We start from the raw sequence: 18,504 nt of genomic DNA, 5'->3' as shown, positions 1-18,504 counted from the left end.
GTCTCTCTAAAGTTATCTCTCATGACTTTACCACCGGGGTGGACGGGTTCACCTCATCAGAGGAGACTGACTTTAGATCCCCTTTTCTTTCTGAATTATGTTGTGAAATACACCCATAAAGGATTTTAACTATGCGTAAATGTCTTCTGAATATTTACTTAGTTTGTTTGTGCATATTAAAGCTGTTTTGAAAGTGTCAGCTACTGACGATGATAACTTTCTGCTTCCTACAAGGTGGCCAAGATCCCAGAAGAGAGGGTATTTTATTTGGCCATTATTTACATGTTTAAGTCATTTGCTCTGCTTACTTTTGATTTTGCTGTCAATTTCTACCTGAAACCTTTTTTTTCTGACTGTCCCAAACAGATTTTAAACTTTTTAACTCCTTTTTCAGAATCTTGACCTACGTACATATTTACAATGACCAAGTGTGGACATCACTTCAGATTCAGAAGTGGCACATCTTTACCAGTTATATAACAGACAATCAAAAGATTGTTGAGTCTTACACAGGACCTGACTATTAAACAGCTGAATTTGTGACTACAGTATGTATGAATGTCCATAAGTCATCAGCAAATTGCAGATTCATGTGTTTTATACTAAAAGGGTGGATGAAATAAATAAACCAAGTGTATTTATTGGAATGTTCTCACCATAAATATTTCTGTTATTATTTATTGTGTTGTCTATGAAGCTGTATGCTTAATTTGGAATCCTAGAAAATAAATTCCACTTTTTTCGCTGATTATTTCAACAGGTTCCCACAGATCATACAGTAATTATATAATTATATATATAGCAGTTAATTACAATAACAATGTACCCAGTGTAAAAGGTAATTCAGTGTTGTGAGAAAAAAATATCCAGAGTTTGCTTACACTGGGATTGTTATTTGTGATGGAGGACTCAAGTGGATTAATGGTGGATACCTTTTAAAACACGAGCGCCCTCTGGTGGAGAGTATTTGGAATCTGTGCAGAAATCTAGGATATAAACAAGCCTGAACAGTTAAACTGAAACACAGTATTCTGCTAAACAGTAAATATAAAGTGTGTTGCTTAAGTTTGTGCTCCATTTGTGTTCTTTTGCTATTAATGTATTGCGTATGCCCCTATGGAAAATAATGTATGAAGCTTGTTATTTCACTACTGACCTACAGTATCTCACCTGACGGGCGATTCTGATTAGATAGGATGAAATAAATCTTATTCCTTAATGTAATGTCAAATCAGTTCTTCAGCCGGACCTTTGTGGCTCTAATGCATTAATATGAAATTATGATTTCAAATGTGTGGCCACACCAAACTTACCATTATTATGCATTATTAGACTTTTTACTCTCATGTCTCTACGTCCATATCAGAAGTGTCTTTTTGAAAAATTTAGAGTTTTGCAGAGGTTAGAGCAAAATAATTTCACATGAGTTAGGAATTCTAGAGACATTAATGGAATCAAAAATAATTATGATTTTTTTGTTGTATATATCTAGCATCACAGCCTGCATTCCTCTAAATAGTAAGGTTTATATTACAGTATATAAGACTGGTATTCTAAGCATAAGGCTGTTAAACCAAACAGAACAGATTCAGACAAATAAATTAAATAAATGTAAACTTTATCACAAAAGATTAAAGTTCGTTGATAGTAACAATCATCAATGTGTTACACTAAAGAACATTGGACATTAATGTAGATAAAGACATTATATGAACAAAAGTTTGCGGACACCTGATTATCGTTGCAGGGGCAAGTTGCAGTTACACAATAAGAAACAAACATAAAGTACTCATCCCTTGAAATTGCTTTTTATATAGCAATCTGTCTTATCTAGATAAGCTGTACAGTATTTGAACAGACCAAATACACCCCATGTTATTATATGCAGCATTGGAAATTTTAGAGAATTGAATGACAATAAATGACAGTTAATTACTTCAACAGCTGCTTTCAGATTTCCCTGTGATCAGGTTATACAGTATGTAAAGAACCAATAACAGTAACAATGTTTCTAATGTAGAAGTGAATACAGTAAGGTAAAACAAAATAAGAGCCCATACTGCAAACACATTTAAACATGCACATTAACACATTTAACCTCCTTCATGCTGTGTTGCTCTCAGGCCTCAAAGACCTTGAGTTTCATTCCCATGTTGGGTTCTGCAAAGAGAAGAAAATAAATTTCACAGGAATTGGGATACCAGAGACATTTATATACAGTAGGTCATGTTTATTTGCACCAAATATAAATATAAATGCAATAATATATTACATTTGAAGTTCCATATTCTGAGATCCTGTAATAAAACAAATATATTAAAATATTAGCTGTTGTACAAAACAGAGGGATTGTAACATACTATTAGTTATGAAGACACTTACTTGATGAAGTTTTATTCTTTTTTCTTAAATATATCACAATAACAGCTGTGGGAACACCCAGTAATATTGGCAGTATAACACATAAGCGGACGAGAGACTCATCTGTGTAGAAACAATTAAATATCGGTGCAGAAAAATAGTCGGCAACACCATGCTAGGTTTGTATAGGTACCTCTTTCCAACTTTTTAACACACACACACACACACACACACACACACAAACAGACACACACATGCAAAGCGTAATACAATAAAAACTCACCAGTGCTGTCTCTAGCTTTTTCATATTTAGTCTTAGAATCACTGAATGTAATATTCTTTATGATCTTCCACTTTCCTTGTATTTGTAAAGCACAAAGATATTGTCCAGCATCTGACTCTGTTACGTTACTGATCCTGATGTTATGGGTGTTTTTGCCTTCAGGTTGGTTTGAGATTCTGTAACGCAGTTCTTCTTGCACAGTGCAGTGATGATCGTACGTTATTCTGTACCAGCCATAATCATAAGAATACACACAACTACTGCTCTTTCCAATAGTCTTGATCCAGTACAGTATAAATCCCTGGTTGTCGTATTTTCCTTTTAAGTTAAAACTGCAGTTTAAAAGTACATCTTCACCTTCAGTTAGTTCGACTGAAGATCTTTCCTCAGACTTGGTTGTCACTGAAGGAAAAACAATTTTGCTGTTTATTCTGAAGAACAGAACTGTCTGGATAAAATACAGAAAATGAAAATGTACTCACTTTCTTCATTTGTAGTGGCGACTATGTAAGACGTGACAGTGTTGGGTGACGGTTTGAATGGAAACAAGAAACCAGAATCCAGAGCAGTAACACATCGAAAAAATCCACTTCTTGCTATTAGCAGACAGTTTTTACTAACATTGTATGATTTTTTATTTGTGCAGGAATTCTGGGTATTATTAAGTTTGAGTGTTTCACCATTAACACACACCACTTTGCAGTTCACATCAATGATGTTGTCAGACTCTGTGCTGATTTGCCATTTGTTGGTGCTGCACTGCAATTTAACTTCATCTTTAGTATAAATGAATTCAGTGTGTCCTTAAGGAAGAAGAAAGAGACTTAAAGACTTTATTTCAGATAACTGTTAATATTTGTCTTTCGAGAAGGTAATAAGAATAAATCTTACTAAGGGGTGTGAGGTCATTCAATTATTACATTTGTGTTATCAGCATGATTAATGAAGAAATAAACCAAAGCAATGTAAAAACTTCTCACCATTGTTACTGCTGACAAAAAGAAACAGAAGGGTGAAACACTTTAACCCCATTATTACACTTTTAGCACTGAGGAGAAAAAACAGAAGTGAGTAACGCTGTAAATGTCTCAGCTTTTGTACTTAAAAATATACATAATTAAAGTCAATTAAACAGCACACTACTCAAAGTGGTTAACAGTAAATACCTTTAAGTCTTTGGAAAACTTTTAAACAACTGATTAGAAAGTGACAAACCTGGTTTAATGGCTTATGTCACAACTCGGGGATCTTCTGGTTAATAGACATAGATTATGCGTGTGTGTGTGTGTGTGTGTGAGAGAGAGAGAGAGAGATAGAGAGTTAATTTTATCGGAATAAAGAACTGTGAAAAAAACATTACACAGAAGAGGATTTAAGATTTTAAAAGAGTTCAAGTGCATTATAAGCGCAACTGTAGATGTTTGAACATAATAATGGATTACAGTATGTGCTTTTCAGAGATTCCTAACTCCGACGTCAGCCTTTATCTTTACAGAAGTATGACCTACATAGTGACAGTAGCACGGTGCAGGCATTATTTCAGATTGGTCGAGTGGCATATCTTCACCAAACAATATGACAATCAAAATATTGCGGACCCTGTACATAGCCTGTCTTTCTAGTATCCGAATGTGCAAAAATTATAATTTCATATGTTTTATTATACTAAATAAGGGAGATGCAATCAATAAGCCGTTTGTTTTATTGACAAGTGCATACCTTCAATATTTCTGCTATTGGTTATTGTGTTGTCCATGGAATACAGTGTGACCTTGGATTGTGAGTAACTTGGTCTGTGAGCATTTTGTAAGATGAGCAAAAATTTTAAAATAAAATTTGTCTTGTTAAATGAGCAAGGTCTTGATATACGTAGACGCGTGCTTTGTCTGGCAAATGTCACATGGTTACAACTGAGCCAATGGTTCTTCTCTCTCATGTGCTGTGGGATTGTGGGTAATTGTCTCCTATGCTCAGTGCGCGTGTCACTCGTACAATAGTCACCGTCTGTGCGCATATGTACCGTTTAATGTAACATTGTGACCACATGTGTGAGCGTGTGTAAATCATTTTTTTTATTTTGTGTCCAAGTGCAGTGATTGTTCTTTAGTAACTGTACTGCAACAATGGCCTCTGTAAAAAAAAAAAAAAAAAAGTTTAAAAGGTTCATGCGAGTGTGTAAAAGAAGCTTCTGCTTTTGCTCTCATCTAACATCAGCCACAGGAGTTCAGGTCAATGTTCATGATGGCCATGCCAATATGTTCATTTTGTTGTCTTCAAGCAATTTGTTTTTTAGAAGTTTGTTTAGGATGACTAGTCATTGTGTATGACAAATCTTGTTTAATAGCTAATGTCACAACTTGTGGGTGTAGTTTACAGAAGATTTCTTGCACACTACAGCATTGAGACTCTTAGAACATAAAACATTTAAATGGTGCAAACATTTTAAAGAAGGCCGTATGTCCGTGAATGACAAGACCAGCCGAGGTGGCTCAGAGCCCACTGTAGTCGGTCCTGTGAACATTCAGCAACACTGCGCAACACAGTGATGATTGTACTTTATATGATTATACATATTAAAATTTTTAGTATACACACAGGTTCTGATCCAGTGGTCTTGATTCTGTACAAAATGCTTTTTACCTTTAGTTAGTTCAACTAAAGATCTTTCCTCATACTTGGATGTCATTGAAGGGGAAAAAATACTTTCTGGTCTTCTCCAGATTTAATTTCATGTTGTCTTACCACCCAGGCACTAAGAACACTAAACCTGATGCCCTGGCTCGACAATTTGCTACCCCTTGGGACACGCTTACCACAGAAACCATCCTAGCACCCCAATGTCTGGTGGCCGCCACTCAGCTGGAAGTCGAAAACCAAGTCCTGCAATCACTAGAGCATGAGCCAGGTCCTAGTAATGTTCCTCCCAGGAGGTTCTTTGTCCCAGCTTCAGTTCGTCCTTCAGTATTAAAGTGGGGCCACAACCCAAAGTTAACATGCCATCCAGGAGTACCCGTAATCACCCTACTACAGCAATGATTCTGGTGGCCAACCACAGAAGATGTAAAGAACTTTGTGGCTGCATGCGAAATATGTACCAGAAACAAGACACCCAACCATCCACCCGAGGGTCTACCTAACGTGCCAATCAGGAGCTTGAGAAGACCCTGAGATGCATGTTCTCTCAGGACGCAGCTCTGTGAAGCCATTTCCTCTCCGGGTGAAGTTTGTACATAACTCACTCCCCACCTACGCCACTAGGATCAAAGGATCCCCAAAGGATCCCTATTTTAACGCTGTTTAGGCTACTAGCCACTGCTATTTCCCACCCAGGAGAAGGAAACCGCTGTCCCTTCAGCTCAAGCTTTCGTCCGCCGCTGTAGAAACACATGGCGACTGGCCCGTGTTCAGCTTATACAGTACTACGTATTGTGAGCACTTCCCAACTCTCGCCAAAATTTCATAGGTCCCTTCACAATCTCAGGCATCATCAACCCCTCCCCCGTCAGACTGGCTCTCCCTCTCTCCATGCTCCGGGTTCACCCCACATTCCACGTCTCCCAGATCCACAGATTGTGCCGTGCCCTCTGGCTCTGCCCCTCACCCTCCCTATATCACCTCGGCTCATAGCTGAGGTGAAGCCTTCACTGTCCCTAAACTGCTCAAGTCTTGCCGCCAAGGGCACGGGCTGGAGTATCTTGTAGACTGGGAAGGTTACAGAGCTAAGTAGAGGAGCTGGGTTCCAGCTAGATTTTTCCTGGATTGCTCTCTGATCACGGATTTTCACTGACTTCATCAGGAGGCTCTTTCAAGAACATGTTTGGGGGGGTTACTGTCATGGCACTCCACCTGTCACGCCCACCTGCCACACCCACCTGTCAAGCCAAGCCATGATCACCCGCAACTCCATTCCACACACACACCAGTTCACTTCTTCCATCTTGCCACCTCATTTACCGGCTCAAGCCCCTTGTTCTATTTAACTCGCTCACAAACAACCACCCGGCAGTACGGTGGTGTAGTGGTTATCACTGTCGCTTTGCACCTCCAGGGTCCGGGTTTGATTTTCGGCCAGGCTCAATTCTCGTCTCTGTGTGTATTGTGTTTGTATGTTTTTCCTGTGCTTGGTGGGTTTCTTCCGTTATCAGTTCCCACTAATATCCAACAACTTCGCACAGCCATTGAAGAGGAGTGGACCAACATTCCACAGGCCACAATTGACAATCTGATAAACTCTATGCGAAGAAAATGTGTTGCACTGCATGAGGCAAATGGTGGTCACACCAGATACTGACCGGTTCTGAGTCCCCAGACCCCCAATAAAGCAAAAAACTGCACATTCCAGGGTGGCCTTTTATTGTGGGCAGTATAAGGTACACCTGTGCACTACTCATGATGTCGGATCAGCATCTTGATGTGGCACACCTGTGAGGTGGGATGGATTATTTCAGCAAAGCAGAAGTGCTCACTATCACACATTTAGACTGATTTGTGAACAATGTTTGAGAGAAATGGTAATATTGTGTATCTGGAATGAATTTTAGATCTTTAAGTCCATCTCATGAAAAATCGGAGCAGAAACAAAGGTGTTGCGTTTATATTTTTGTTGAGTGTAACTATGTGGTCTTTGCACCTGGTTCTTTTTTTATGCGTACTTTGTTTGAAGTTTTATTTGTGCCGGAATTCTGGATATTATTAAGTTTGAGTGTTTCACCATTAACACACTCCACTGTGCAGCTCACATCTATTCTGTTGTCAGAATGATTTGCTATTTGTTGGTGCTGCACTGCAATTTACATTCAGTGTGTCCTTAAGGAAGAGCAAAAAGACATCATGAAAATTTACTGTGTTTTAATAAACATCAGTCTGTATGACCAAGAGAAGTTTAATTTCCCAAAATTGTTTTAGAAAGAATGCTTTTCTTTAAAAATTACTTTCCTGCTGGAGTATGCCTCTATTTTATTTCAAATGACTATTAAAATTTGTCCTTGTGGAAGAGGGAAAAATCCTCAGTGAGAGCAGCATAGTCACTTACTATTTACTTTTGTATTGATTAATAAAGAAAAAAAGCAAGGAAAATGTAAAAACTACTCACCATAAATACTGTTGATGAAGAAAACCAGAAGGACTAAACACTTCAACATCATTATTATACTTTTAGTACTAAGAAAAAAAAACAGAAGTGGGCAATGTTATACTGTAATTGTATCAGCTTTTCCTATTGGAAAACATACAGTGTAGAATTAAAATAAAATAAATGGCTCATTACTTAAGGTGGTAAAGAGAATCTTGACTTGTGCAATTTTAAGTAAAAACCTTAAAATTTTTGGAGGTCACAACTTGTGGATTTTTTCATTACTCGACATAGACTCTGCTTGTGTGTGTGCATGCACGCGTGCGTGTGTGTGTGTGTGTGTGTGTGTGAGAGAGAGAGAGAGTGTTTATGCACCAGAATACAGAGGTGGGAACTGTGAAAAAGGCATTACACAGAAGTGAATTGAAGATATTTTATTTATCTCTTTCATTTAAGAGTTCAAGTGTAATTATAACTGCAACTGTAGATGTTTGTCTGATAGATATGATCTTATGCAGCCCCTGTTATAGGGCATTACACTGCACCAAGGCAAATTCTTTCACATGCTTATATACAGACAACTAAGATCTGCACCTGTGTGTCTTTCCTAAGACTTTTTTTTAGGTTGCCTTAACTCAGCTTTTAACTCTTTATTTTCAAAAAGCGTGAACTATGTAGTGTGGGCGGTGTGGGCGTTACTTTAGTTGGTCAAATGGCAAATCTTCATCAAAAAATATAACAGAAATTAAAAATATTGTGGAATCCTGCACATAGCCTTGCTATCTAGTATCGGAATTTGTGACTACAGTATGTATAAATGTCCATAACTCATTAGTAAATTACAGCTTTATGTGTTTTATTATACCAAATGAAAGAAATGCAGTAAATAAACCACATGTTTTATTGGCATGTGCATACCTTCAATATTTCTGCCATTGTTAATTGTGTTGTCAATGAAGCTTTAAGCTGGACTTTTAAAATCAGAATAAATGCCACTTTTTTTTTAGAAACTGACAAAAAAAAGCTGAGTGCCCTCTGGTGGAAAGTCTTTTGTGCAGAAATTTAGGATATATATTAATGAAGAAGTGGGACACTATAAAGATAGACTAAAGATAGTTTACAGGAAAACAGGGAGATGCATGTAGAGATGCAGATGCAGGTAGTAAGGTGAAGGTAAAAGTGGCAAAGGCTAAACATTGAGCATATGAGGACTTGCCTGCCAGGTTGGACAGTAAGGAGGGAGGGATAGATCTGTACAGGTTGGCAAGGAAGAGAGATAGAGATGGGAAGGAGGTGCAGCAGTTAAGAGTGATTAAAGATAAGCATGGAAATGTACTGACAGGTGCCAGGAGGATGATGGGAAGATGTAAGAACAAAGAGTAGAAGAGGTGCCTGTTGTAGAGCAGGAAGTAGCAAAAAATTGTAAAAGTGAGGTGAGGAGGGCATTGAAGAAGATGAAGAGTGAAATAGCAGTTGGTCCTGATGACATACCTGTGAAGGTATGCAAGTGCTTAGGAGAGATGGCAGTAGGGTTTCTGACTAGTCTGTTTAACAAGAACGTGGAGAGTGAGAGGATCCCAGAGGAATGGAGGAGGAAGTAGTATGTAGGTAGAAAAGTAGGAAGAAGTGTATTAGTGCAAATTTTTATGAATGAGGGAGATGAGCAGAGCTGTGGCAGCTACAATACAGCTGATGAGCTAGAGGAATAAAGCTGTAGAAAAGAGTAGTGGAAGCTAGATAAAAGGCAGAGGTGAGCATTCGTGAGCAGCAATATGGTTTCATACCTAGAAAGAGTACAACAGAGACAGTATTTGCTTTGAGGATGCTGATGAAGAAGTACAGAAAAGGTAATAGGAAGTTGAATTGTGTCGTCATAGACTTAGAAAAGCTTAGAAAAGCTTATGACAGGGTGCCAAGAGAGGAGCTGTGGTAGTATATGTCTAAGTCTGCATCAGAATCGGCTCTGAGCCCCTTCTTGTTTGCTCTGGTGATGAACAGGATGACTCTTTAACCTATTCTTTATTATATTCAACTTGAATGGTTTGCTTAAGATGAATAGAGTGTGTGTGTGTGTGTGTGTGTGTGTGTGTGTGTGGTAACATCACTGGGGCATTTAGCTATATGTATCACTCATATCACAGGTGTTCTAAGTACTGTTAATTACACTAACTGTCAGTCGCAGACCTGTATGTTATTCGTATGTCAGTAACCTTGCAAACGTGGTGACGTTAAACTTTAATTAATTAATTTATTTATTTCCCCAATAATATAACAGATAATAAAAAGATTGTGGAGTCCCGCTCAGGACCTTAGCATCTGAATTTGTGACTACAGTGTGTATGAATGTCTTTAAGTCATCAGCAAACTGCAGCTTCATCTGAGTGTTTTTGGAATGTACTCAACCTAAATATTTCTGTTATTATTTATTTGTTATCTATGAAGCTGTATGCTGGATTTGAAATCTTGAGAATAAGTCAGCTGATTGTTTAAAGAGCTATTAGATTATGTGTATAGCAATTAATTACAATAACAGTGAACCCAGTGTAAAATGTAATCCTGTGTTATGAGAAAAAAAATCCAGAGTTTGCTTACATAGTGATTGTTATTCGTGATGAAGGACTCAAGTAGATTAATAGTGGATACCTTTTTTAAAGATGCGCGCCCTCTGGTGGAGAGTCTTTGTATTAAATTAATGAGGCATCTATTTTATTTTCATAAAATGTCATTTTCAAAACTAGCTAAGAGATGGATGTTTTTTTGCATACACTTTGTTATTCTTTTGCGGAATTGACTTTTAAATGCTTTAACTTGAATACTACGGGTAGCCTTCCACAAACTTCCAGCCAATTCCTTTTTGATGGAATTGTTGCCCATCCTCCAGAGAGAACTAGTGTAACTTGATTAGATATGTGAGTCTCTGTGCTCAGACACATTTTTTTTTAGATCAGTTCACAAATTCTTTATAGGATTTAGGTCAGGGTTTATTATAGCCACAATAATATTTTCATCTTGTTGTCTTTAAGCCATACATTTTATTAAAACTTTGCTTAGGTTGGTTAAAATTTTAAATTCAAATTCAAATTTTATTTGTCACATACACAGTACGATATGCAGTGTAATGCTTAATTCTTCGCATATCCTGGAGCAGACAGGGTTGTTCAAGGGCCTTGTTTAAGGGTTTTAGGTTGACTCTGGTCATTATGGTCAAACCGGTAAACTTTTGCTTCCTTAAAGTTTCCTCTTTTTTCTCCTTTGCTCTGGTGATCAATGAAAAACTTCAGTGTGGCATTTTTGTGCTAGTCTTCAGGTAGGGGCTTCTTCCTTGGTGACAGTCTTTTCACACAAGGCGTCACTGATTCCATCACCAATTCTTTTGGTTCTGTTTTTGAGTTCGGCTCTATCGTGCCTCCGTCCTTAACAATGTCTGTGTGATTACAAGATGTATATATTTGCTTACAATTGTTCATACAAATTATAGTATTTTCAGTTGTTTATAAATTGCCACATGGCAAGAATTAGACTTGATGCAGACACTTAAATTTATTTTGTACACTACAGTATATAGACAGATGAGCCATAACATCACAGTGTAAAACATTACACCCAGTATTGTATAGATTCCCCTTTGTGCCACTGAGTTGCTCATCAGGGTGTGACGCCACAGGGCCTCTGGGGGTGTGCTGCAGTGTCTGGCATTAGGATGCTGACCGTGGATCTTTTGGTTGCTGTTGGTTGTGGGATGGGGCCTTCATGGGTTGCACTTGTTTTTTCGGTGAGGTTTGGAATCTGGGGGGTTTGGAGGCTGGCATTGAGTTTTTTAGCAATTTGTCTTGCATTGGTTTTTCTTTTTTTTCTTTTTTCCTTTTTTTTCCTTTGATTATTAGAATATGCAAGATGTACATAAATTGGGATCACCAACAGGGAGAACAAACTAATAAACAAACAAACAAAGAGAAAAAAAAGAGACAGACAAAAACAAAACCAATAAATACAGTTAAAGATTTACTGCGTTTGTGTGTGTACGTGTGTGTATGAGTGCATGTAAAGGTACCTCGGTGGACATGTCACAGTACATACATTGGAAAACAAGAGATCGAGGAGAAAAAAACAAAACAAATATATATATATTGTAGCGTTTTAACGCCGGAAAGGATGGTGGAGAGACGAGTGAGCTTATTTGCTGCCCAATGCAAATGGCTGGGAGTATTTTATTCACGTAACACAGGTGAACCAGCAGCATAAACAACAACAACACACATCACACATACCCTGGCTGAAGCCAGTAAACCAAACACCTTCTCCCAACAGGGTGAACACATAACAGCCCCTCCCGCAAAGCATGATGGTTCCCAAGCGAAACCCCGCCCCCGCCACACTGCCCCCACCCGAGCTGTGACCGTCCCCGGTCACCATGGCGCACTCAGTCCAACAGACGTGACGGTGGTCGGCGCCGGCGTTGGGAACGCCGGAGTCTGGTTGCGGAGGAAGGGGGCCCGTCGCCCCCCTCCTGAGGCGGACTGGCCTCCACAGAATCCGACGATGCCCTGGCGTGGGGCTGATAAGGAGCCAGACGGTCCCGGTGGAGCACGACCAGTCGCGACCGCCCCGTCAACCGCACCCGGTAGACCACATCAGAGAGCTGTGCGACGACCGTGCAGGGACCCACCCAGTGCGACATAAGCTTAGGTGAGAGCCCCCTTTTCCTTCCGGGGGAATACACCCAAACCTGCTCCCCAGCAGCAAAGTCTCGCCCCCGGCTGCGAGTATCGTACGCGCGGCGCTGCTTAACCCCGGCGTCCGCCAAGTGTCTACGCGCCAATTCGTGGACACGGAACAGTTTGTCTTTCAATGAACAAAAATACTCCAAACCTGGTTTCGTGGGTAAATCCACTTGTGGAGGGGGCCCGAACACTAGATCCACAGGCGTGCGCAACTCGCGACCGAACATTAACGCAGCTGGCGTCAGTTGCGAGGACTCCTGCACCGCTGTACGATACGCCCAAAGCACGAGAGGCAAATGCTCGTCCCAGTCTTTTTGCCGGTCGCTGGTAAGCACGGCGAGTTGGGTGGTGAGTGTTCGGTTGAACCGTTCCACGAGGCCGTCACTTTGTGGATGCAGGGGCGTGGTGCGGGTCTTTTTCACCCCGAGGCACTCGCACACCGCCGCAAACACCTCCGCCTCGAAGTTACGCCCCTGATCGCTGTGCAACTGCTCCGGGGCGCCGAATCGGCTGAACACCTCATCCACCAGCACTCGAGCCGTGGTGGAAGCGCTCTGATCCAGAACAGCGAACGCCTCCGGCCACTTGGTGAAATAATCCATGGCCACCAGCACATAACGATTCCCGCGATCAGAGATGGGAAACGGCCCCAAAATGTCCACGCCCATACGTTCCATGGGCGCCCCCACCCGAAAGTCTTGCAAGGGTGCTCGCGAGCGCTGGGTAGGGCCCTTCTTTGCCGTGCAGACATCGCATCTGTGAACAAAAAGTTCGCTATCAGTATGACAACCCGGCCAGTAGAACCGAGCACGCAACCGGGCTGGGTCGAGGCCTAGCCGCGACGGGTAGCCCTGTCCCCGGCTAGGTTCACCTACCCAGCGGCCGCGAGCCACCGAAGATCGCTCGGCTCTCTCGCCGCGGTGTTCACCCAAGATGGGCTCGGCGCGCTCGGCCTCGCGCAGCACCTCGGACAGGGACGCCGGTGCCGATAACCGGAGGTGCTCGCGAAGCCGGTACGGCCGGATTCCCCGAAGGAACGCGCGACGAGCTAGCTCTTCCTGCTGGCCGTGTCCGAAATCCGGGTAGCCCTGGCGCGCGAGAGATCGCAGGTCCATGGCGAACGCCCCTAGTGGCTCAGAGGCGCTCCGCACGCGGGGGGCCAGCTCCTCGCCCGCGGCCTCGTTACGGTCCCCTGCGCCGAAACGGAAACAGAGCGACTGCTGCAGCTTCAACCAGTCGTCCCGCTCATCAGCCCGGAGATCTTGCAACGCCCGCAGCGCGTCACCCTCCAACGAGAGGGCCACCCGGACGGCTGTTTCTGCCGGGGACCAGCCCGCGAATTTGGCGGCTAGCTCTACCTGGGCGATGAACGCGTGGGGATCGCCGGCGCCGTTGTAGCCCGGCAGGCGCAGCTGTAGGTCGCTTCGCTGGCGGACGGGGCACGGAGCTGTAGCTTGCTCCGGTGTCGGCGCCGCGTAACTGGAGGAATCCTCCCCGAGGTCCAATGCCGGAACGTGGAACGCGCCGCTCCGCTCCCCGCTCTTTGCCCGCGCTGGCCCCATCAGGGAGGGTCTTCTTCCTCCTCAGCTGCTCTGCTACTCGGCGGCCTATTTGGATCCTCCGGATTTCCTCCGGGGTGCGCTCCAACTCGCGACTCTCCATAATCCCACTTCTGACACCAATGTAGCATTTTAACGCCGGAAAGGATGGTGGAGAGACGAGTGAGCTTATTTGCTGCCCAATGCAAATGGCTGGGAGTATTTTATTCACGTAACACAGGTGAACCAGCAGCATAAACAACAACAACACACATCACACATACCCTGGCTGAAGCCAGTAAACCAAACACCTTCTCCCAACAGGGTGAACACATAACAGCCCCTCCCGCAAAGCATGATGGTTCCCAAGCGAAGCCCCGCCCCCGCCACAATATATATATATATATATATATATATATATATATATATATATATATATATGCAAACAAACATACATACTTAAACATGTATAAGTCAATATATGAAAACAAATAAACAAGATATAAATTAAAACATATATGTAAAGAAATCGGTCAGTGGTGAGGAGTTCCTACTAATACTACTACTATAGCTACTACTTCAACAACCACAACTACTACTACAATCTTTCCTACTACCATATCTGCTACTACTACTACTACATCAGCAACTTGATTAAATAGTATAAATACTTGATAGTAATGATAATAAGATAATAAAATAACAGGTGAACAAATCAGAACAATAATAATAATACTAATAAAAGTATAAGTGATAATATTAATGATAGTAATAAAGAGGTAAAGGGGAGGTTGAGGACCAATAATAATAGTAATAATAATAGTAATAATAATAATAAAATCTATAAGAAAAGGGAGGGGCCGAGACAAGAGAGAAGAAAAATTCCCCCCTCTCCTCCCCCTTTTTCTCTTCCCCCCTCTCCTCCCCTTGGGAATTTAATTTGATTCATTATTGGACATAGTTTCTATCTCATTCTAACCCCCCCCCCCATCTCTTGTTTAAGTACTGATAAAAGTGTTGTTGGAGAATGACTCCAGACAAAGAGGATCTTCAATAGAGATGTATTCTATTAATAAATTTTTCCACAATAAAATGTAAATTGTTTTTCTGGATTTCCAGTTCATGAGGATAGTTTTCTTGGCGATAATTAGAAACACCAATAGTAATTGATCATTTAAATTATTTATATCTATTGTGGATATGTCACCTAGTATGCAGAGGGAGGGAGACAGTGGGATGTGACATCCCATATAGTTAGAGAGTAAGTCGGTAACTTTTTCCCAAAATGTTTTAATTGGAGTGAAATGCCAAAAAGCACAAAGATACGTGTCAGGAGTGTTTTGTGTGCAATGTGAACATGTCTCTGAGGTGAAACCCATTTTAAATTATTTCTGCCCAGTTAAATGAGTTCTGTGAAGTACTTTATACTGTATGAGTTGTAAGTTATCATTTTTAGTCATGAAGTATATGTTTTTGCAAATTTGAGTCCAAAAATCAGCATTGGGAGTAATGGATAAATCGAATTCCCATTTGGTGGTTGGTAGAGCTAATGCGTTGTTTGATTTTGATATCAATTTGTATATTTTGGAGAGTAATTTTTTAAAGGAAGATATATTAATAAACTCAGAAATTTGGGGGGAAAGGTCTAAATTGATTGGTTGATTACGAAATCTTGTTTTAATTGACGATTTGATTTGTAAATATTCCAGGAAGCGATTACTCCCAATGTTCTATATCTGAACTATATGGGAAAATGGTACCAGGTTATTATTATTAATAATATGCTGTAGTTGTATGATACCCTTATCTGCCCATGTGCGAAAGTTAAGTGGCTTCTTGTTAGCTAAAAAATCAGGGTTATTCCAAATTGGGGTATATTTATATGGTACTGTATAAGTGGGGAATTTGTGATCTGATGGAACTTCCACCAGGCTGTCAGAGTTGCTTCTATTGTTGGTGTTATAAAACAGTGATGTTTTTTGATTGTTCGACTGTAAAAGGGTAATTCTGAGATATTAATGTCTTTGCAGATTGATTGTTCAATATCTTGCCATGTGTATTCTGATGAGTTAGGTTGAATCCATTTGTATATGTTTTGGAGTTGATTAGCCAGAAAATAATTGTAAAAATGTGGTGCTTCTAATCCACCTTGTGATTTTGATTTCTGTAGGGTTGTTAATTTAATTCTTGGGGTCTTGTTTTTCCAGTAGAATTTTGTGATACTTGAATCTAAAGATTTGAACCAGCTACGAGTGGGCTGTGTTGGAATCATTGAAAATAAGTAATTTATTTTTGGAAGTATAGACATTTTTGTTACTGATATTCTACCCATGATTGATAATGGCAATTTCATCCAGCGTTGAAGATCGTCCTCTATTTTTTTAAGTAATGGGGTATAGTTCAAAGTGCAAACAACTCTGACAGCCTGGCGGAAACATTAATACCCAGATATGTAATGTTATTCGTGCACAAAGGAATTTGTGTTGTTTGGGATGTCACATCCACGCTGGTGGAATTTAATGGAAGTATAGCCGATTTATTCCAGTCAATTGAATATTCAAAGATGTTAGAAAAATTATCCATGAGTTTTATTGTTTCTTGTAATGATTTTTGGGGGGTTTATAAATATAATAATATATCATCAGCGTAGAGACTTATTTTATGATGTATGTTTAATGTTTGAATTCCTTTAATGTAATTGTTTTGACGGATAGCTACTGTACTGCAAGTGGTTCAATGAATATAGTGAATAGAGATGGAGAGAGTGGGCATCCTTGTCAAGTTCCCCGGTGTAGGGTGAAACCACGTGATCTTAATCCATTAGTAATGACAGTGGCTAAAGGTGATGTGTAGATAATTTTAACCCAATCAATAAATGATTCCCCAAAACCAAACCTCTCTAATGCGGAAAACAGGGATTTCCAGTTTACTTTATCAAATGCTTTTTCTGCATCGAGAGTAACTATGATATATTTGTTTAAAACTATTTATATTTGTTTATTGATGAGTGGTGAATTAGGTTTATGAGTCTACGTGTATTGTTTGATGCTTGTCTACCTTTAATGAAACCAGTTTGGTCAGGATAAATTATAGTTGGCATGATTTTTTCTATTCTATGGGAAAGAGCTTTAGCAATTATTTTAGTGTCTACGTTAGTTAGATTGGGTGATAGCTTGACGGAAATGTTGGATCTTTATTCGGTTTGAGGAGAAGAGCAATTGTGGCTGTGTTCATTGTGTCTGGAAGTTTAGATTTTTGTTTTGATTCGCATATCAACCGAATAAAAAGTGGTGATAGGATAGACCAAAAGTGTTTGTAGAACTCGGCAGGGAAGCCATCAGGACCTGGTGATTTATTGTTGGGCATGTGTTTAAGAGCATTAGAAAGTTCTTGTTCTGATAAAGGTGATTCTAGAATATCTATTTGCTGTTTGTTAAGTTGAGGTAAGTTGATATTGCTAAAAAACTAATTTATGTCATCCTGGGATGGATTCTTTTTAGAGGAATATAGTTTACTGTAGAATTTTTGAAAGATTTGATTTATTTCTTCTGGTGAGTTGGTGGGTATGCCTGCTGAGTCCTTAATGACTGGTATAGTTGTTTTTTCTTTATTATGTTTTATTTGATTAGCCAGGTATTTACCAGATTTATAACTATGATGAAAGTGTTCTTGTCGTAGTCTGTAAATAAGGAATTGAGTATGCATATTAATTAGTTTATTTAATTGTGATTTATATTTTCTTAGCATATCCTGTGTTTCTTCTGTTAAATTATTTATGTTGATATCTTCTAGTTCTTTAATTTTCTGTTCTAATTCATCTTGTTGTTCTTTCTCTTTCTTTTTTTATAAGTGGAATATGAAATTATTTTGCCTCTTAATACTGCCTTTCCTTCTTCCCACAAAAGAGATGGGGATGTTTCCGGGGAGTCATTTATCTCTAAAAAGCTAGCCCACTGTCTTTTAAAGTAATTGTTGAAATCGTGACCTTGAAGAAGATAGGTATTGAATCGCCATCTAGAAATGGGTTTATGTGCAGTGGTTATATTCAATTTTAATGTTAATGGAGCATGATCACTAATGATTATTGGGTGGATCCTTGATTCGGAAATATTGATATAATAGAATTACTGGTGAGAAAAAAGTCAATGCGAGAATACGAATGATGAACTGGTAAAAAAAAAAGAAAATGCTTTAATGTCATGATGCTGGAGGCGCCAACTATCGCCAAGACCAACATCACGCCTAAGCTGTTTTATGGTTTCTGCAGATTTCCAGATGCGTTTATTGTCAATGTTATTACATCTATCTATAGTTGGATCTAAAACTGTATTGAAATCATCTGCTATTATCATTGGACAATTAGAAATATTTGAAACGGAGGAAAAAAAATTCTGAAAAAAAAAAGGGTGTCGTCTGTGTTTGGGCCATATAAGTTTCCTATTGTGAGTGAGTTATTGTTAATTGAAATGTTAATAAAACATTATAATAAAACATTCCTCTGGATCTGTAATTGTGGTATTATGAAAAAAT

At 39.8% G+C, this 18,504-nt stretch overlaps 1 protein-coding gene across 2 annotated transcripts; it reads right to left on the bottom strand.

The window, feature by feature from the left end:
• Positions 1-1,607: 1,607 nt before the first annotated feature.
• LOC128519372 (uncharacterized) lies at positions 1,608-3,962 on the bottom strand. 2 transcript variants are annotated; one of them, XM_053493082.1, is made up of 7 exons: positions 3,860-3,962; positions 3,625-3,692; positions 3,127-3,447; positions 2,645-3,046; positions 2,383-2,484; positions 2,273-2,297; positions 1,608-2,160 (listed from the first exon to the last, which is right to left on the bottom strand). In XM_053493082.1, the coding sequence occupies exons 2-7, from the start codon at positions 3,674-3,676 to the stop codon at positions 2,127-2,129; spliced, it is 936 nt and encodes a 311-aa protein (XP_053349057.1). In that variant the 5' UTR covers positions 3,677-3,692; positions 3,860-3,962; the 3' UTR covers positions 1,608-2,126. The 2 variants fall into 2 exon arrangements, with proteins under 2 accessions (XP_053349057.1, XP_053349058.1); XM_053493083.1 differs by having other exon boundaries at positions 3,811-3,888.
• Positions 3,963-18,504: the final 14,542 nt, after the last annotated feature.

Source organism: Clarias gariepinus, chromosome 3, assembly GCF_024256425.1.
Source record: "Clarias gariepinus isolate MV-2021 ecotype Netherlands chromosome 3, CGAR_prim_01v2, whole genome shotgun sequence".
NCBI classification, from domain to species: Eukaryota; Metazoa; Chordata; class Actinopteri; order Siluriformes; family Clariidae; genus Clarias; species Clarias gariepinus.
This window is presented reverse-complemented; position numbering and strand designations above follow the sequence as displayed.